Below are 20,984 nucleotides of genomic sequence, written 5' to 3'. Positions count from 1 at the left end.
CACCCCTCCCCGCCCCCAGCGAAGCAGGCGGCGGAACCGCTCTAATAGGAACCAGCAGGCGTTCCGGGAGGGCTCCCATCCTGGGGTGTGGGATTCCCGCAGAGACCTCAGTGGACCGTCAGAGGAGCTGGGGTGGGATGGGGATGTCAAAAGACGGATCGGTGGGTGGGGGCCCCGCACCCCCAGCACGAGGACGGCGGAAGCCCGGCCCCGAGGACCCCGCGGCCGCGCGAATGGGTGAACCTGACCCCTCCGGGAAACCCTACCGCGCAGCTCTCCCCTGGCTCACCCGCCGCCACCCCACTGGCGGAACTTCTTTAGAATTCGGGGCGTGTGTGTGATTTCCCAGCGAGGGCGGGCCAGGGGCGCTCTCCAACAAGGGGACCGTCCTACAGCACCCCCATCAGGGCTGGGAGCCTGGAGCGGGGCAGCTTGCCCCGTGGTGGCGCGCAGCCGCCGGCCCGAGGGAGCTCCCGGGCGTGCGGGTCTCACCCCATCGGACCCTCGCGTCCACCTCCGCCTCCCTCGTCCCGGCCTTCGGTCCCCGCCCGAAGGGGCAGCCGGGGGAGTCGCACGTGGGGCGTTGGGTCCCGAGGTCCGGGTGCCGGGGTGGGGGCTGGGGCGCCGGCCGGCCGGGAAAGTGGGAGGGGACAGGTTGGGGGGTGGTCTCTGAGGAGGAGCCAGGCCGGACCGTATTGTTCCACACTCGCCGCCGCGAGCGCGCGGCGCCGGCCGGGGAAGGCGTGCGGGGCGCGGGGCGCGGGGCTTCCCGGGCTCGCCCCCCCAACCCCCGCCGCGGGACCCCGCCAAGAGGCCCGAGCCTTCCGGCGCGCCCGGAGACGCCGCTGCCCGGGGGTCCTCGGAGGGAGGGGCCTGCCCAGGTGCGGCGCGCGGAGCGGAGGCGGCCGGCGCCGGTGGGGGCCGGGAAGTCCCAGCGGGCCGCCCCCCTGCAGCGCAGCCCCCTCCCCTCCCCCCCACCGCCGGGTCCGCGGGCCCGGAAGCCGGGTGGGCGGCGCGGGAGCGGGGGCCCCCACCTCCCCTCCTCCGCACCCCGTGCCCCGCGGGGGGCCATGGCCGCGGGTCTCGGCCGCAGCGAGCCGCCGCGCGGATGCCGGGGCGCCCCTCCCTAGCGGGGCGCTGCCTCCGGGGCTCCCGGCGGATCGGCGGCATGGGGGGCGGGGGGTCGGCCCTGAGGGTCTGCGCCGACCACCGCGGGGGCATCAACTGGCTCAGCCTGAGCCCGGACGGGCGGCGCCTGCTGACGGGCAGCGAGGACGGCACGGCCAGGCTCTGGAGCACCGCGGACGGCCAGTGCTGCGCCCTCCTGCAAGGTAGACCCGCCTCGCCGCGCCCTCCCTCCCCTCGCGCTCGCCCGCCTTCTGACCTCAGCCCTGCGGCCCCCAGACCCCCCCCCCCCCCCGCGCCCAAGCCCCGCCCCCGCCCGGGGCGCTCGTGGCGGGGGGGAGCGCCCGCCCGGGGCCCAGCGCGCCGCGGGCTGCGCGCGCGCGCGCGGGGCCGGGGGGCCCAGCCGGCCGTGACCCCGACCCGTAGGCCGAGGGGCGCCCGCTGCGTGGGGCTTCCGTCACCTGTCAGCCCAGTGCGGGGAAATCATTTCCGGTACCACGGCTGTAACGCCCCACCGGGAATCGCACCTCGGCGCGCTCCCGTGGCTAGGCAGCGCCTTCCCCTGCCTCTCGCTGTCCCTGGGGCGTTTGGCCGGGACCTTAACTCTAGGAGCCATTGTGGTCGGCACCAGGGCTTGCCAAGCCCCCCACCCCGCCGCACGGAGCACTGCAGTGTGCAGGCCTCACGCGGCTGTTATCCCCCTCGGGCAGACGGGGGGGAAACCGAGGCATTCCGGAAATAAGTTGCCCGGGGTCACGCAGCCTGTGGGGGAGGGAGGGGAGGGTTGAAATGTGAACCCCCCTCCCTTCCCCATCTGACCGCCCTGCCCTCTCTGCAGCCTCGGTTCTTCTGCTGGAGAATGAAGGGGTGTGGGAGAGGAATGGATCAAAGTTTCTCAGAAGGGGGTTAGCATATTTGGAAACACGATGCGGGGGCAGGAGGCACACGTAGTAGGTGGACATGTTGTTTTATAGAAGTTTCACAAGTGCACACGTGTTGGTTTGTATCTGTGTACTTCGTCACACTGGAGGATCGATGCGTTTCTTTCCGTGGGTCCCTGTGACGTGTCCGCACTGCAGGACTGTGAGGTCCCTCTCCAGCCCTGTCGCTGTTGTCCGAAAGCAGGTAGTAGCCCCTTGAATCACAAGGCTCTCCACGCGGCGGGCGTTTATAACCGCCTGGTTTTTCCACCATAACCAGCAAGTCCTGAGTGGCCTCCCCGGGCCTTCCAAGCCATGTAGGCACAGGGAGCTTCATTAGTGGCAGATGATAATCCTGTTGGTTTTAAATAAAAGCAGTTATGGGAGATATTTCAAAGCCTGGGAGAAATGGATTTTGGATTGCCTGTTACTTGGGGGTAGGTGTGGAGACGGGAAATTCTGGTACAAACCAACACACATTCCTGGCCACCCCCTGCCCCCAACATCGCACAGATTGACAGGCACTGACCCAACTCTGGAAGAGCTAAGATCTGTTCAAAATGTATTTAAATTTTTTAACGTTTATTCATTTTTGAGAGATGGAGAGAGACAGAGCGTGAGGGGGGAAGGGGCAGAGGGAGAGGGAGACACAGGATCCAAAGCAGGCTCCAGGCTCCGAGCTGTCAGCGCAGAGCCCGACGCGGGGCTCGAACCCACAAACCGCGAGATCGTGACCTGAGCTGAGGCCGGGCCGATTGAGCCACCCAGGTGCGCCAGATCTGTTCAGAATTTAAAATCTAGCTGCATTGCCCCCCAGACACGAGACTCGTCTGGAGGGCTTTCAGAAATGTACATTTCCAGGTTGCAGTTTCAGTGGGCCCACAGTGTAGGACTCTAGAATTTGCACCTCTGACAAGCTCCTGGGTGGGTCTGAGGCACACTGCCCCCAGGGAGACCTTGGGGCTGGTGCCCATGGCGGGAGCCCAGTTCGTAGGTGCGTTTCCTCCCTAGTTGAGCTCCAGGCCTTTCCAGGGTGGTTCTGGCCTGGTGGGCAGTTCCAGAGCCTGGGCCGAGCCTCCAGGGCCCGCCCTCCCGCCCAGCTCTGCCCTGTCCTCACCACCCAGCTCTGTGCCTGGCAACAACCGAAACACCCGCTTTGTGGCCCTCACAGTGGCTTGTCCCCAGAGGACCCCAACAGCCTCTGTGCCCTGGCTGAGAGCCATCCCCCTCAACAGGAAAACTCCATCAAACTGAGAAACTGCCGAGCACTTACCCGAATTGTTTCTGCTACTATAAAGATCGGCACTTCAAGAACTTTCATGGACAGAAGGAACAGAATAACCTTGTCTTATCACGAAGTCACACTAATAGTAACTTAGAAAAGAGTCAGTTTGGTTGTGCGGATGTGCAGTAGTCCTTGCTCCTAGCTTCTGACCCGCAGCAGTTCTGCTTTTTCAGAAAATGGAACTGAGGGCGCCTGGGCGGCTCAGTGGGTTAAGGGTCCGACTTTGGCTCAGGTCGTGATCTCGCGGTTCCTGGGTTCGGGCCCCGTGTCAGGCTCTGCTGACAGCTCGGAGCCTGGAGCCTGCTTCCCATTGTGTCTCTCTCTCTCTCTGCCCCTCCTCTCTCTCTCTCTCTCTGTCTCTCTCTCTCTCTCTCTCTCTCTCTCTCTCTCTCAAAAATAAACATTAAAAAAAAATTTTTTTTTAAAGAAAATAGAGCTGGCTTTCAAATGCGGTCGGTGACCTCTAGGTGAAGAAAAGCAGGTTTAACTGACAATTGTTCTGTAAAGGGAAGAATTGTATTTAATGTAATTTTCCTTTTCCCCTCTTTTTCTCTTATCCATCGGGTACCTACTCATTTGGGGCACTTCATTGGCTCAATGGGGTAGGCAACATTTCCCAAAATGGCGGTCCCCGCCCTGGTCTGTTCCTGCGTGGCAAGGGACCCAGCTTGAAGGTTCCAACCCACTGTGGTTGTCCCACAGCGTCCTTGTCTCCTAACAGCATCTTCTAGCAAGATAGGGGTGCTGTTTGTTTTTAATTCCATGTGAACAAACTGCACACCCCTAATTACTGGAAGCCTTGGTGGGCGTCTGCCCATCAGGTTGACCCCTACTCGCCACCAGGGAGCGGGAGGGGCCGTTACTAGGAGGTGGCTCTGGAGCTGGGCTGCTCCCGCTCGAATCTCATTACTTCTCTTGCCTTGGTTTCTTTATCTGTGAATTGGGGGTGATACAATAGTCATCTAGCCTTATGAGGTTGTGTGTGTTTTTGGGGGGGGTGGGGGTGGGGATTAAAACAATGAACAAATAGTTCCTGACCCGTACTAGTTGTCTGACCTTCCGTGCCTACATCAACACGCCCGAAACAAATAAGAGGGTCTCGTTGGCACTGTACCTGGCCAGCTCCAAAGCTCTTCCTCATTTGCTTCTCACAGCCTTATTATCCCCATTTGTGGATGAGGAAACTGAGGCTCCAAAGGGCTAAGCAGTGCTCCCGCATTTACGCAGTCAGGGCGGCATTGGCCGGAGCCCGCACCCCTCCCTTGGCTCTACCGGGTGCCTGTGTGAGATTTGGAGATGGCTGCCCCAGAGAATTTGCAGGTTGGGTTGCTAAACTTGGGGGGCTTTGTGCACTTGAACTTCAGATAAAGCAGGAAGTCCGCGCTGGGGTAGTCAGGGCTCGCCTCTTGGCCCAGGTGGGCCTGGAAGGGAATGGACAATCTTCCTTATTTTTATTTTTTATGTTTATCTATTTTTTGATGTTTTATTTATTTTTGAGAGAGAGACAGAGCACAAGTGGAGGAGGGGCAGAGAAAGAGGGAGACCCAGAATCCCAAGCAGGCTCCAGGCTCTGAGCTGTCAGCACAGAGCCCGACGCGGGGCTCAAACTCACGAGCCACGAGATCATGACCTGAGCCGAAGTCAAACGCTTGACTGACTGAGCCACCCAGGTGCCCCTTTTTCTTAAACTTTTTAAATGTTTATTTTTGAGAGAGAGAGAGAGAAAGAGAGAGTGCGTGAGCAGGGAAGGGACACAGAGAGAGGGAGACAGGATCTGAAGCAGGCTCTGTGCTGACATCAGAGAGCCTGTCGCAGGGCTCGAACTAAGGAACCGAGAGATCATGATCTGAGCTGAGGGTGGGTGCTTAACCGACCGAGCCACCCAGGCGCCCCAATTTTTAACTATAATAGAAAACATGTAGCATCAAATTTACCATCTTGACCATTTTTAAGTGTACAGTTTGGAGATATGAATCTCTCATAATGTCCTGCCATTACCACTACCCATCTCCAGAACTTGGTCATCTTGTAAAACTGAAACTGTGTCCCCTTTGAACAATAACCCCATTTCGCCGCCCCCCCCCCCCCCGCCAGCCCCTGGCATTCCCCGCCCCCCACATTCATTCTGCTCTCTGCCTCTGTGGATCTGACTGCTCTGGGGACCCCGCACAGTGCAGTCATATATATAGTGTTTCTCTTTTGGTGACTGGTTCATCCCACTGAGCATGATGTTTTCGAGGTTCGTCCATGCTGTAGCAGGTGTCAGGGTTTCCTTCCTTCTGAAGGCTGCGAACTGTTTTGTTGTTGCATTTTTTTTTGCCCGTTCGCCCGTCGGTGGACGCTTGGGTTGCTTTCACTTGACTCTCGCGAGAGTAGTTCACTGCCGTGAACTTGGCCGTGCAAACATCTCTTCCAGGCCCTTTGTGTATATACTGAGAAGTGGGCTTTCTGAATCGTCTACGTATTTTTAAAGAAGCATGTGGGGGCACAGGGAAGGCTCTCAGACATGGATCATTAGTACCTTTGTCAAAGAAGAGTTCCATCAAAATGCGGTTTTAAGGATGGATGTGAAGGAAGCCCGGGCTGGGTGATTTCATTTCTGCAGCTCTTGGGAGACCACTGTCTGGGGGTGTGGCGTGAGGAGGGCACAGGTCGAGGCCGCCTGGTGGAGGGCGTGCGCTGACAGGAGCCAGGCGGGGCGACAGCGCCAGTGGCAGCCGCAGCGACAAGAGCACCAGCCTGTCCTGGCTGGGAGCTCGGGGCAGGTGGCCCGAAGCGGACTCTTTGCTGCTTTTGTCCGACACCGTCCGTTTCAGCCACCCCTTCCGTGCTCTGGGCTCACTGCTCTGGCCCATCACCAAGGCGGCTCCGTGAGGCGGGTCCCGGCAGGAAACAAAATGGCACCCTCAAGATGGCATAGCTCAAGGAGAGGTTAATAGAGACACTTGCCAGATGTGGGCATAGCATAGGGGAACCGCAGGACCTGTGGTTGCACCAGCAGGGGTCAAGGGGTCATCCCTCCTAGCCCCGAAGGAGCAAGGCTGGGAAGTTCACTGTAGCCCCGGAAGGCTGCTGCCTGCTGCCGGCAGCCGAGAGGCCTCCCTCCAGGGAGGTGTGAGCATGGCTGCAGGCCAACAGATCCTGCCCTAAAGCCTCCTGCTGGGGCTCCCTGCTGTCTGAACCCTGCGGGCAGCTGGGGGGCGGGGGAGCCACCAGGGGGTGGGGGAACCGCAGTGAGCAGCCTGGAGCCCCCCCTTCTCCCCCCCCCCGGGGGAGACCCAAGACTTGCCAGCTTTGCAAGCCAAGCCAAGTGAGTCGGACACATGTTCCAGCTCCGGTGGGGCCCACGCCAGCCAGCCCACCTCTGCCACCGCGGCCCCTGGGTGGCCGGTGCCCCGAGCGGTCTCTCCAGCACGTGGAGGGGCCACTTGGAGCCTCCAGCGAGTCTGAGGGGCGCTGCCAGGGAGGCGGGGAGGGCCGGACGACATTGGCAGAAACGGAAAACCCCTGGCCTCAGCCTGTCCTTTTGAACATAATAGTTGCGTCTTATCTGCATTCTTTATCCCTTCAAAAATGTTTATTTTTAGTTTGGCTTTGTTTTGCTTATTCTACACAATTCCAACAGCTCATGGTGGTGGTGGCGGCAGCGCTGTGGACCCTGGAGACTTGATGGGCCCTCCTTCTCCCCAGCCTCCCCCATCCCTCTCCCCCCCCCCCCCCCCCATGACCCCGTAGGCTGGGGGCGGTGGACCCTGTCACACGGCCCGTGGGTTGCAGGCAGGGACCCGCTCTGCAGCGTCTGCGGGCAGGGCTCGGAGCTGGGACTCGTTCAGTGTGGGTTTTCAGATGTGGGGGTGCCTGGCGCACAGGAAGGGGCTTGTCCCTGGGAGGGCCTTGACTGCCGCGGGGAGCCTCAGCCAGCCCAGGGCCAGGCGCCCGAGAGGGCAGAGGGTCAGCCTGGCCCGGCTTCAGACATGAGATTTTTTTTTTTTACATCGAAGAAATTCTTTTCATTATTAACTCTTTTCTTCAAGTCTTTGTTTCTAGGTGTTTATATTTTTATTGTATATATGTTTTTTTTTCTTTTCTTCTTTTTCTTTTTCTTTTTTTTTTTTTGGCTTCCACGGGTCATATAATCGGTCCCACATCTCATGGCCTTCCCATGCCTGGGCTAGTGGCTGTGGCTTCATTGAGTGGAGATGCCATGGTTTACTCGCCACACTGTTTTCCAGTGCTTCTCTTGGCCTCCTGTACACTTGGCACTTTGCCTTCCTGCTGTCAGATGCTGTTGAGGCAGGACGGAAGCGGCCAGAAAGGGGCCGATGCCCCTGCGGAAGCGTCTCCTGGCTTGGCTGGCGCCGGGCTGCACGGGGTGGGTAGGAGACTGCGGGGTGTTCCCGCAGGGGTCGCCTGGCCCGCGCCCGCCTGCCCTGGGGACACCGGGCTGCCTTCCAGCCACGCTGAGCAAGCCAGGTGGTTCCTCAGACGGCGCTGAGCCCTCCCCACGGCAGCTCTGGTTTCAGGGAAAGTTTGTTGACAATCTTAAAATGTTTTATAAACATTTTGGGGTTGGCAAAAAAGCTGGGCTGTGTTTTGCCAAACACATTTTGCCCTCGACTTTTAAACTGACGTGTATTTTAAGGGAAACATAATCTGTGCCCTCTTCAAGTGTTTACTTAATTCACACAAACGTCGTTCTCTTAGAGGCCTGGTATATGCTATCCAAGAAGACTGAAAAACATGTCTTCCTTTCTGTCTTTTTTTTTTTTTTTTAATTCTGTTTCCTAAAACCCAGGGAGTTGGGTTCTTCCAAGAGCAACTAAACTAAAACCCAGGGCCCCCCAAAAAGTGCAAATCAGCTTGAAACTGCCCAGGAGATTCTGAATCCCTATCTGATACCATTTTATTCATTTGACAGACAGAGAGAGAGAGGGAATCTCAAGCAGGCTCTATGCTCGGCACGGAGCCTGACACAGGGCTCGGGCCCACAACCCTGGGACCATGACCTGAGCCAAAATCAAGAGTTGGACGTTCAACCGACCGAGCCACCCAGGCGCCCCTTGACCGCAATCTTCAGCGTAATTAATATAGCCCACGCGTGTAGATATTTGAACTCATCAATTTCCTTCTCTGTGAAATGGATCTTAGGTCAAACATTCCTTTGATTCTATTGGTTTTCTGGTCCCTGGATTCTTCTAAAAATACACTCAGGTTCAGTTTGCTACCAAGAGTGGTTATCCGAAGTGGAAACGTGTTGACCTGAAGGACAGGCCTCCTATGACGGGGCACCTGACAGCTTCCAGAGCTGCTCTGTGAGCCTTGATCCCACAGCCACGGTGACAGTCAAAAGACTGACAATTGCACTGTGAGCAGTTGGATGGGCAGGTGCCCTTGGCCAAGACCCCAGGCTCTGTGTGGCCCTCCCTCTGCCCTAGACCTCCACCCTCGCTGTATCCGTGCGGGATCCACCGTTTCTGCCAAGCACCTAAATTCTGGCCTCGGGGTCCCTTCTTGCGTTGGTGTGTGACATCTTCTGTTGCGGGACACTCTCCTCTCTCCTCCCCACATAGGCACTGTGACACCCAGGCTTCTGCTCTGTTGACCCCGTCATGCCCTGTCCAGCACGTGTCCTGTTGCTGTCTGTCCTTCGGGGCCAGTACTCTCTTCGAGGGCAGAGAAAATGCCTTAGTCGTTTCTGCTTCTGTATTAGTTCCCTGCGGCTGCTCTGACCACTGGTCACACTGGGCGCCTTAAGACACAAGTTTATTCCGGTCCGGTTCTGGAGGCCAGAGATCCAAAATCAGTGTCGCTGGGCAAAGCCGAGGTGTTGGCAGGGCCACTGTCCCTCTGAACCCTGCAGGGGAGAGCTGGTCGCCTCTGCCAGTTTCCGGCGGCCGCTGGGTGCTCCTTGGCTTGGGTGGCATCAGCCGTGTTCAGGGCACCTCCGGTCACTGCTGTTTCCACAGCGGCTTCTCTGTGGGTTCCTCACATCTCTCCCTCTGCCCCTTCTTACAGGGACACTTGTGGTGGTATTTCTGGCCACCCTGAGAATCTAGGATACTGTCCTCATCTCAGAATCCTTCATTACATCTGCAAATGTGTCCCCCCCCCCCCCCCCCAAGCAAGGTAACGTTTCGTTTCCAAGAATCAGGGCCTGATACCTTTGGGGCCAGTGTCTCTTCCCAAACATAAGAACAGCCACCATCCAGCATGCACTGCGTCTGCACAGCCGCCCTGGGAGGCGGGCACTGTTACTCTCCCCAGGGCCCATCAGGAGAGGGGGGTGCGGAGGGGTGAGACCGGGCCTGCACCAGGAGCTAAGCCAGGCGTTAGGTGTGCCCTGGGTCTCCTTGCCTCCTGCCTCTGGGACACCGGGTTGTTCAGTGACTAAGTGGATTCAAACCCCTGCGAAGTTTGAAGACTGAAAGGAACCAGTGAGGAAGGGGGAGGGAAGAATAGGAGGGAGGAGGGAGGAGGAAGACAGAGAGACGAAGAGGAAGGAACAGAAGGATGGGGGTAGGGGCGCCTGGGTGGCTCAGTGGGTGGCGACTCTTGATCTCAGGTCATGATCTCACGGTCTGTGGGTTTTAGCCTTGCCTCAGGCTCCGTGCTGACAGGGTGAAGCCTGCTTGATACTCTCTCCTTCTCTCTCTGCCGCTTCCCCGCACTCCCTCTCTCTCAAAATAAATAAACGTTTTTTTAAAAAGATCGGGGGCAGGGAGAGTGCCCCCTGAATCTCTCCTGGTGCCCCATCGCTCCCAAGACTCCCAGACTGGACTCGTCGATCGTCCCTGCAAAGGGCCAGTCGCTCCGGACTCGCCTGAGACACTCCCTGCCCCCGCGAGAGTTGCCACGGCCTGGAACACTCACGTGTCTGCCTCATCCACAGGCCACGAGAGCTACGTGACCTTCTGCCACCTGGAGGACGAGGCCGCCTTCACGTGCAGCGCTGACTGTACCATCCGGAAGTGGGACGTGCGGACCGGGCAGTGCCTGCAGGTGTTCCGGGGACACACGTCCATCGTGAACAGGTCAGCGTGGCCGGGGACCCCCTGCCCCGGAGGAGCTGAGCGCCGGGGAGGCCTGCCCGTGGACGTGCGCGGAGGTCGTCGGGAGCGCGTGGCCACGGAGGCTCAGGACGGATGTCCCCCGGCTGCATGTGGGGGTCCGGGAGGAGGTCGGGGAAGGGATGCCCGACTTGGGGGCCCCACTGCTAGGCACGGGGAAAGGCATTGGAGGCCACGGCCCCTCCTGATGTGAGCAAATTCCAGACAAAGTGGCTTAACAGGTACCCGATGGTGGACCGGGGGCTTTGCTTTGGAGCAAAACGGGTTTGGTTCTGAAGATAGAGCCCAGAGTGGTTTTAAACCACTCCTTTCCGTGTTGTGGTTGAAATATGCCACCCCCTCCTTCTCAAGGAGGTTGGAAGTTTTCCTTCTTGAATTTGGGTCTGAGCTGAGCCGTGAAAATTCCTTTGCTGATCAGATCAATTTGACACTATTTATGCAACTTGTGGTGGCTGTCTTAAACTCCGGAGGGAGGGCCCGGTATAACCAGGGGGGACGGGCACCTGCGCGCAGGCCCTCGAGGCCTCTCTGATGGGGGTGGGGGCTTCCTGGGGGGTGTGCTGAGTCAGTCAGAGAAAGGGGTCAGGGGCTGGGTCAGGGCAGGTGGAGGGAGAGGGCTGTTCTCAGTCACAGGGGACACTGCTTGTGTGATTCACAGGCTGGGTCAGCGTGAGAAACTGGCCCAGTGGTTTAGGGCTCGGTGGGAGGGAATGGGAAGCCAGACCGACCATTAACTGACTGGGGTACCAGCTGCCTGCGGTGCTGCCTGCGGTCAGAACCTTATTACCCGGCAGGAACCAGGTAACATCTCTCAGTAGAAAGACCGGGGGTTGTGTTGGCTCAGGATGCTTCTGAGTGGAGATGAAGGCCTGGAGAGAGCCCTCCTGCCTTCCAGCATCTGCATTGCTTTTTAAATTTATTTTATTTTATTTTTAATGTTTATTTATTGTTGAGAGAGTGAGAGCACAAGCAGGGGAGGGGCAGACACACACACACACACACACACACACACACACACACACACACACACAGAATCCAAAGCAGGCTCCGAGCTGTCAGCACAAAGCCCAATGCGGGGCTCGAACTCATAAACTGGGAGATCATGACTTGAGCTGAAGTCGGACACTCAACCGACTGAGCCACCTGGGCGACCCCAGCATCCAGGCTTCTATTCTCCTGCCTCTTTAGCTAGAGCAAGTGAGGTCCGGACACTGAGGATCAGGGCCCAGATGACACAGGTGGCCGAGGGGGTCATACCTCCTGCTGGCCATTTCCCGAAGCTCTTCTTTGAGGAAGAAGTTAGTGATGGGACGCCTGGGTGGCTCAGTCAGTTGAGCGTCTGACCTCAGCTCAGGTCATGATCTCACACTCGGTGAGTTCGAGCCCCGTGTCGGGCTCTGTGCTGACAGCTCAGAGCCTGGAGCCTGCTTCGGATTCTGTGTCTCCCTCTCTCTCTGCCTCTCCCCTGCTCATGCTCTGTCTCTCTCTGTCTCAAAAATAAATAAAACATTAAAAAAAAAAAAAAGTTAGTGACTAAGGAAAAGCTCGGGTGTGTGGGATTCTCCCGCTGGGGCGGGGGCTGGGTGGACAGGACAGGCCACATCTCAGGTGACCAGCTTGCTCTCAGGTTGTTGCCGGAAACTATCAGTTGCTCCTCAAAAGCAAACCCGGACAATGAAGGCTAGAAATTCTAGTCTGCCAGGCTTAGGCTGAGCGCACACACACACACCGCTTTTGAGAGGTCGCTGTTCCAAACTGATAGTTCTGGGGGCGCCTGGGTGGCTCAGGTGGTTAAGCGTCTGACTCTTGGTTTCAGCTCAGGTCATGATCTCACGGTTTGTGGGTCTGAGCCCCGAGACAAGGTCTGTGCTGACAGCATGGAGCCCGCTCGGGATTCTCCCTCTCTCTCTCTCTCTTTCTCCCTTTCCTCTGCCTCTCCCCCGATCTTTCTGTCTTTCTCTCTCTCTCAAAATAAAGAAGTAGACTTAAAAAAAAACAAACAAAACCTGATAGTTCTGGGTGGATACTAAGTCTTAGTGTATTGCATCACGAAGTAAGTGCTCACGACTGTGCAGTATCCCTGGGGCCACCACGTGGAATTCACTTCTTCCCATGTTTTCAGAGCCGGGCCGGGTGTGTGCGTTTGGCGGGGGTGGGGGTGGGGCACCGGCCAGGCCTTGGGGTCCCTGCCTTCTTGTGCCGGGCCCGACGGGGCAGGACTCAGGCCCCCAGGGCATCACCTCTGATGCCACGTGGTGTCAACTCGTCACTTTCTGTTAGAGATACGCGTGTCATGAAAACCATACCTACTGGGTGTCAGGGAAGAAGGGAGTCGGACACAGAGCGCGTGTCACGGTGGGCTCGGCCTCCCTAATGACCCGTGGGCCGTGAGGACCGCCCAGCCGAGAGCAGCGTGGGCCGCGTGCGGGCGGGACGTCTGCTCTCCTCGAGGTCCGGCCCTCCCCCTACCTGCACCAGGCTCGCCGGCAGAGGGAGCACCGGGCGCCTCTGAGGGTGAGGCGCGGGGTCCTGACCGCTCTGCCCCCACGCTGGCCACACACGCCGGTTCCAGGTGCTCCCTCAGCCGCTTCCCTGGGCGGGTGTGTGGACAGAGCCCGGGACGTTACGCGGAGTGCTGCGTGAAGACAGACGTGTATGTTCCGAGGGCTTCTTAGCATTCACCAAAACGAGACGGCGCGTCGTGGCCACGTGCCGCTCGGGGGGCCCCTCTGCTCCTCCCACACGAAGTTCCCTGGGCTCCCTGGACACGTGGGACGGCAGACAAAGGGCCCCTGGGACGGGCCGTGGGGCCGCCCTGCACGGTGTGACCCCTGCCCTTCCCTCTTCCTTCCAGGATCCTGGTGGCCGACAACCAGCTGTTCAGCGGCTCCTACGACCGGACAGCTCGAGCCTGGAGCGTGGACAAGGGGCAGGTGTCCCAGGAGTTCCGGGGCCACCGCAACTGCGTGCTGACCCTCGCCTACTCCGCCCCCTGGGACCTGCCCAGGGCCCCCTGCGCCGAGGAGGCCGGGGGGCTGCTGGTGACGGGCAGCACCGACGGCACGGCCAGGGTGTGGCAGGTGGCCGGCGGCGGCTGCTGGCAGACGCTGCGGGGCCACACGGGCGCCGTGCTCTGCCTTGTGCTGGACACGCCCAGTCACACGGCCTTCACCGGCAGCACCGACGCCACCATCCGCGCCTGGGACATCCTGAGCGGGGAACAGCTGCGGGTGTTCAGGGAGCACCAGGGCCCCGTCATCTGTCTGGAGGTGAGATCCGCCCGGCCCTTGCCTGTCCGCCAGGGAGGCATCCTCCCAGCTGCCACGGACCGGGGGGTGGGGCTCAGACAACGGAGATGGAGGGTCTCATGGTTCTGGAGGCTGGAAGGCCAAGGCCAAGGTGCCAGCTTGTAGCCAGACGTCTTCTCCCTGCGTCCTCACTCGGTCTCCCCTCCGTATCCAGAATTCCTCTGCTGACAAGGACGCCGGTCCGACCGGATGAGACGCCCACCCTAGTGAATTCAAGTTCACTTAGCCACCTCCTTCCAGACCCTGTCTCCAAATACAGTCACGTTCACAGATCCGGGGGTTAAGGCCGTGCTCCACACGCGAATTCTGGTCTCCTCACACGTTAGGTGAGGACTAGGTCTACCGACCCACGAGCCCCCGGTCCACGATTCCTAAATGCAAACGTTCCAAAACCTGAAGCCTTCTTAAAGATTTAGGCTCGGCAGCAAAACTTAGTTGGTGGCAAAGCCTGGACAGAGAGGAGGCTCGTCGCAATTCGCTTTTGCCCGCTTCCTGGGAATATGCACCCTGTTGCCGTAGAGACAGGAGCGTGCTGCTAAAATCCAAAAGCTCCTGAAACACGGCCGGCCCCAAGATTTTGGCTCGGGGCCTCTGAGCGTGAAGTGGCGCCCACCCCCGGGGGTTGAGAGGATCCGATGGATTCGCCGTAGGCACAGCACGCACGGCTTGTTTTGCTTGTTTCTGCTGCTGTTAAGCATCTAACAGACGTGCTTACGTTTTCTCATGGGGCACGGGCGAGGACAGAGGCTCAGAGAGGGTCAGCAGCTTGCCGCACGCCTCACAGCTGGTAAGGGGCAGAGGAGGATTGGTACCCGGGGCTGAACACGTCACCTGTCCTCGTGACCAGCAGCTTAGAAAGGTGCGACGGGGCCTGAACCGTGGGGGAGTCAGGGGACCTTTTCTGGCAGTTCCGCCCAGGAGGCGGACTGTCCAGAGCCCAGCTGTGCCCCGCAGGCTAGCCCGGTGGCTCCTCTAACCCCCGTGCTGGTGCATTTGCTGCTGTGAGCTGAGGGGGGAGAGGCGTGCACGCCAGGGCCTCCACCGCAGAGTCCTAGGCTCGCAAGCCTCATCCTGCCGCCTGTTTGGGTGGATCCCGTGGCAGGGGCGTGGCCCGTGAGCCCCACCCCCTCGGAGCTGTCTTGGCTGAGGGATGTCTTGCAGGACCTGTGTCCTTTGTGATAGGCCCTCGTCAGGGTCTGTCTGCTTCCCCAGCTGCCTCGGGCCTCCTCTGGCCTCCCCAAACTGCCCCGCTGTTCCCTGTGGGCGTCCCCCCGGGAAAGCAGCCCAAGGGAACGGCGAGGCCTCACGCCGCCAAGGACGACAAGGTTGGAGCGTTTCCTTGGCCTCGGATTTGTGCTCTGAAATTGTGCTGCTTGGTCGCTTTTAAACGCAGCGTGGCAGGCCCCACGTTGTTGGGACACGTTACGTGGGGAGCAAGAGATAGCTCCCCTCCTCCCCGGCAGCCGCGGGGTCTCAGCGCCTCCTCTGCGTGGGCTGAGCGGCACGCAGCCGCGGATGCTGGGGACAGCGACAGATGCCGGGGAACGGTCAGGAAACACGGGGCAGGGGGCAGGCACAGTGCAGGGGGCAGCGTGAGGAGGCATCCCGGGGGCGGCTTGCCCACAAAGAAAGAGGACAGCACAGGGGTGCTGGAACATGGGCAGGAGCTGAGCCCCCGCAGGGTGCTGCAGATAGCCAGAAGACTGAGTGACGTCCTGAGCCCTGCTGGAGCCCCTTGGGCATGCGGGTGTCACACGTGTCCCTGTTCTTGGGGAGGGGACAATAAGAGAGGCCAGAAGTCAGGCTCTGTTGGCCAGGGCCAGTTGTAAACTATCAGGACTGTAGGGCAGGGCCGGGGAGAGGGGCTCTGTCTGTGTCCCGCCTCGTGTCCTCCGGGAACCAGCGGCAGCCTCCGCCTCCAGGAGGCCGAGTGTATTCCTCGAGGTCCCACCACCTGTGCTGCAGTGAGTGGCCCAAAGCCAGGTCTGACCTGTGCCGTGGCAGCGGGTGGAACTAGAACCTGGGCTAGCGAGAGTCCTGTCCTCTGGGATTTAAACTGGGAGATGACGTGGGGAAACCGGGTCAGCGGTGGGAACCGGAGTGGAAAGCGGCCCAGAGCGTGGCCGGGATCGGACTCTCAAGCTAGGAGGGCCTGGGGCAGGTGGAGGAGGCCGGTGGCCAGCCTGTACGTGCTCCAGGCCAGCTGCCTGCTGCCCCCCCCCTGCCCCAGGAAGGGCCTCATCTTTCCTATGCCCCCAGGGGTCTCTGGGCCCCGGCACCATCAGGAAGAGCTCTCTCCAGGGCTTCTCACCTGTCCTCCTCGCCCAACTTTCGCTTCTCTGCATCACTGCTACCCAGAGGTGCTGCGTGGGGTTTTGTCTAGAGGAATCTGCAGGGTTCTTTTAATAGTCTTTCTTTGCAGTTCCTTAGGCCAGTACACTACCTTGTCAGGGAGTGCTCCTGGGAGGGGGCCTCCCCAAGCCCCTTCCCTTCTCTCCCAGGCCCTTTCCTTACCTCCCGCCACACCAAGCAGGGCTGGGAATGCCACTCTAGTGAGCCAGTGCGGGCGGGAAGTGGGGGAGCCTGTCTCCAGGGCCTCCTCCCTCCCCACCAGGGCAGCCCCAGGAGCAGGAGGTCAGGACCCAGGGACAGCCCTTGGGTGGCAAAGATCTACCTTGGACATAACTGCGGCCAGTCAGGGTACCTCTAGACCTTTCTCTTTCCTGTGTGCACCTCTGCGTGCAAAGGTGCAGAGTGAGAGCCCCGCCCCGGGAGCCCTTTCCTCAGCCGGAAACCCCTGGGGCCGCCTGGCCGTGGCTGCGGGTGGATTCGCGTTAACCTTCCCAGGCACTGCCTCTTCTTCAGTAGGGAGCTGCTGAAGCCGTAATGACAGCACCGCGAACCTTTCGTGGTCCTTGCTCTTAGGGTGCCGAGCGCTATACAGGCCCGCTCTGCACCCCCCGAGGGAGACACGGGCAGAGTCAGTGACTTGGCCCAGGGCAAAGCGACAGGATTCTTGGGCGCCGGAGTGGGCCGCTGGGTGGGTCCCGCAGGCCTGGCCGTTTCCTGCCCATCCGGTTTCCAGGGAGACCCGGACACGCCCCTCCCCTGTTAGCCAGAGAGATTTGGAGGGGGCCTCCGAGTCGCCTGCTGCCGCCAGCAGGACCGGAAGTCTGGTGCTGACCCGCCCTTCTCCCCCCTCCCCCCAGCTCGTGAACCGGCACGTGTACTCGGGGAGCGCGGACAGGACGGTCAAGTGCTGGCTGGCAGACACGGGGGAGCGCGTGCGCACGTTTGCAGCCCACGGACACAGCGTGAGCGCCCTCAAATACCACGCGGGCACCTGTAAGTGACCCTTGTCCCCGGCGGTCCCCACGCCACCCCAACCTGCCTGTGCCCTCCACTCCTCACCCTACCAAGTCCTCCCTCACTCGGGGCCTCTCTGCCTCTCTACTTCTTACTCGACTGTTCCCTTCGTGAGCCTCAGCGGCCAGTCGGGAGGACCAACAGCCCACCCCCCCTCCACGTACATGTGCCTGCGGCGTTATTTCCAAAGAAGGTCCAAACGAGGGTGTGGGGATTCCTCCCCACTTGCACCCCACAAGAACGTGCAGCAGCCTGAATGGTCAGAAGTCCCAGGGTTAAGAGCACTGTCTCACGGACACATTCTAATTCTCTAAATGAGACAGAGACTACTTACTCCAGCCAGACCTGAGGGCCGCGTGCCTTTGGCTTCACCTGGCATTAGGTTTGACTACAGACAAGAGCCCAGATAACAGTGCTTTAAATGAAACAGTGGTTTATTTTTCTCAGGTAGAATTTCAGAGGCTGGCAGTCTAGACAGGAATGGATGGTTGCACCAAGTCAGTCAGGCACCCAGTCTCCTTTGATCACTTTGCACATCACCCTTAGCACATATCTTCTATCCTTTAGGGGACCTCATGGTTTAAGATAGCTGCTGGAGCTCCAGCCATCGTGTCATGTTTTAGACAGGAAGAAGAGGGAAGGGCAAAAGGATGCATCTCTTAGCTGAGTAGATCCTTTTTTTTTTTTTAAGTTTATTTCTTTTGAAAGAGAGAGCGTGCACGAGCAGGGGAGGGGCAGAGAGAGAGAGGAAGAGAGAATCCCAAGCAGACTCCACACTGTCATTGCGGGCCCAACATGGGGCTCAAACCCACAAACCGTGATACATCATGACCTGAGCCAAACATCAAGAGTCAGATGCTTAACCGACTGAGCCACCCAGGTGCTCCAGCTGAGGAGGTCCCTTTAAAGATCTTTCTTAGGGGCACCCGGGTGGCTCAGTCGTTTAAGCAGCCGACTTCAGCTCAAGTCATGATATTGGAGTTCATGAGTTCAAGCCCCGCATTCGGCTCTGTGCTGACAGAGCCTGGAGCCTGCTTCAGATTCTGTGTCCCCCTCTCTCTCTGGCCCTCCCCTGCTCATACTCTATCACTCTCTCAAAACAAAACAAAAAAAGATCTTTCTTGGAAGCCCTGCCCAAAGGCTCTGTGCATATACCTCTTTGACCACAGCCTGCAAGAGCTAAATAATAAAATCTCTTATCTGGGATATTGCTTCCAGGATGAATCGGGGCTAGTTTGGAAAGAAAGACAGACAGACTGGCTTATCGGGTAGGCAACAAGCTGTCTGGCCCACAGGTCTCAAACTGACACACCTGAGCTTTGCTGGCTCTGTCCCAAGGGCTTGGCACATGTTCACCCCCAGACATGCCCAGAAAACAGACACTGTTCGAAGAAGCAATCGCCCTCCCCGCCCAACCTCATCACATCACACCTGCATGGGAGTGGGGCTCCCAGGTTCCTGAACGTATCTGTTTCCCCAAACAATCCCCAGCGTTATGTGTTGCCATCAGCACCCCCTTCCCCCCTCTTTTTACACACACACACACACACACACACACACACACACACACAGAGGGAGCAGAGGGGTGGGAAGAGACACAGCAGAAAATTCCAGTTGATTTCACAGCACAGGTGTTTGATGAAGACAGAATGTGGATCTCTGAAAATAGAGCCTGAGATGCCCTCAGCATTTAGGTGTCTGACACGGAAAAATTATTTTTTCCTTTTTCCTGTGTCCAAGCCTGTAAGTGTGATTATGGCTCTGCTCCCAAGTCAGAACCTCTAATGTAAAAAGATGAAAGCTGTCCAGAGCGCCTCACCTTGGCAGCAGCTGGGACGGCCCCTACCTGCTGCCCGCTATTAAGGAAACTGGTGCTATTAAGGAAACTGGTCCGTGGTCTTTGCCAACAGGGTGCAGGCTGATCAGACTTAATTCCCTTAATTCCTGACCCTCTTCTCACCCACAGGGTGCCCAGCAGCCACACTGGGTTGGGGGAGGGGAAGCAGAAAGGAACAGAAGAGACCCAGGAAGGAACCCGCCCTCCCCCCAGAGCCACATTCACCAGTGGCTTTAGCAGCAAGGCTGGGAATAGGCAGGTGAAGCAGTTAGTGGGGTAAGGAATAGATCCCGGAGGCTAGGGAGGCCCCATGGCTCGCTAGGCTGCTGGGTGGGGGTAGCAGGTGCTGTGGGTAACTTCTGCTGCTGTAACTGAGGTCCTCTGTGCTAGGGTGTTTTCCTGTGAGGAGCAGGTCGGAGGAGGGCTGGTTCCTGATACCCACAAGAGAGGCCCTCAACCAATGACTGATGGGAACTGTGGATTAGTCTTCCAGCATCCTTGTCCCCCCTCCCCCCCCCACTGCCGCCGGGGGACAACTCTGAGACATGCTCTGCACCCTCTCCCAAGGGCCCCAGCAGTCACCTGCTCACTAATACACCTGTATGGGCCTCCTTCCTTCTTGTTTCTCTCCCCACCTCGTGGAATGCGCTCACAAAGTGTTTGCACCCAGATCCTAGTGTCAGGGCTCACTTCTGGGAGAACCCAGGCTAAGACAATAAATAAACGAGGGAGTTCTTATGGTCAGTGTCCTCAGTGTGGTCCCTGACCAGTAGGAAAAGGCACAAGGAAGGCGGAATCCGGGGGCTTCCCCTGTGAGGGGTTGGGCGGGGGCACTCTAGTGAACCCCAGAGGCTCTGTTTGGAGGGCCAGGTTCATTACTGAGGAGGGGGAGGAACGAATTTCTGGTTGGTCCTTGCCCCAGTGGGCTGCTCAGATGGTGGGGGTGTATGACTGCCCCCACCCCAAGGCAGGGAGGGGCCTTGTAGCAGGGAAGCCACGCCTCACCAAAGGCTTAAAAGGCTTCCACCAAATGGTCTGAGAGGGAACGTGGGTCGAGGTGGTTGGTACTCAGGAGGAGTAGGAGCACCTGAGAGGGCAGCGCCGGCGCAGCCGCAGTCGTGCGGAGCTGGAGCTGGCCGCGGCGCAAGGAGGGGGTGGTCACCCTGCATTGCCAGGCACGTGGTAGGATAATGAAGGTGGCGCCTCCTCCTTTCAAGGGGCTTCTGCTAGTTCCTATTTGGACCCTCTGGCTTCCCCGTGAGGCTGGCGGACGGGCGTCACCGTTCCCGCCCCGCCCCTCCCTGCTCCCCGCCCCTCCCTGCTCCCCGCCCCGCGGCGCCCGGAGGAGGTGGAGGCAGCGTGGCCCTGTGTTCGCAGTGTTCACGGGCAGCGGGGACGCCCGCGCGCGCGCCTTCGACGCCGAGTCTGGAGCGCTGCAGAGGGTGTTCCGCGGTCACGCCTTCGTCATCAACTGCATCCAGGTAGGCGCTCCCGCCCGGCTCCCGGGCTTTGAGCAAGGGCGAGCCCGGCGGCCTCGGCGGGGAGGGGGAGGCCGTCCCCGGCGCCCCGAGGCCCGGCTCCCCCCGGCGGAGTCGGCGAGGTAGGTGGCGTTCGCGCCGGCGTCCGGAGCTGCGGGCCCCGCGGCGGGAGGGCTGGCCCGGCGCCCCCGCAGCGCCGCCCCACGCGCCGCCCCGCGCCCGCAGGTGCACGGCCAGGTGCTCTACACGGCCTCGCACGACGGCGCGCTGCGCCTCTGGGACGTGCGCGGCCTCCCGTGCGCGCCGCCGCCGCCGCGCCCCGCCGCCCCCCGCGCGCGGCCGCTCCCGCCTCTTCAGCAACAAGGTGGGCTGCGCCGCCGCGCCCCTGCAGCCGGCCTGAGCGCCCGAGACCCACCCGCCGGCGGACCGACGGACCCCCGCCCGCGACCTGGGCAGTGGGCTCTGCCCGTCCTCCGTGTCCGTGGACTTTGGCAGCCCCGTCCCGTGGAGGGGGACCGTGCTCGCCCTCGGGGACGGAGTCTCCTCCGCCCCTCCCTCCAACCCGACCCCCCCCCCCCCGCCCCCCCTGCGCCCCCGG

The 20,984-nt window shown here is 59.8% G+C and overlaps 1 protein-coding gene across 1 annotated transcript; it reads left to right on the top strand.

Moving 5' to 3' along the window:
- The first annotated feature begins 50 nt into the window (after nucleotides 1-50).
- Nucleotides 51-20,924, top strand: WDR86 (WD repeat domain 86). The gene is given in 7 exon segments (XM_047829475.1): nucleotides 51-1,331; nucleotides 10,220-10,361; nucleotides 13,252-13,666; nucleotides 16,915-17,050; nucleotides 20,286-20,389; nucleotides 20,612-20,701; nucleotides 20,703-20,924. Coding segments are annotated over 7 exon segments (1,194 nt in total). The 5' UTR covers nucleotides 51-1,108; the 3' UTR covers nucleotides 20,787-20,924.
- The last annotated feature ends 60 nt before the right edge of the window (nucleotides 20,925-20,984 follow it).

The sequence above is a fragment of the Prionailurus viverrinus genome, chromosome A2 (genome assembly GCF_022837055.1).
Source record: "Prionailurus viverrinus isolate Anna chromosome A2, UM_Priviv_1.0, whole genome shotgun sequence".
Classification (NCBI taxonomy): Eukaryota; Metazoa; Chordata; class Mammalia; order Carnivora; family Felidae; genus Prionailurus; species Prionailurus viverrinus.
The sequence above is the reverse complement of the archived record's forward strand: the minus strand, read 5'-3'. Positions and strand labels throughout refer to the sequence as shown.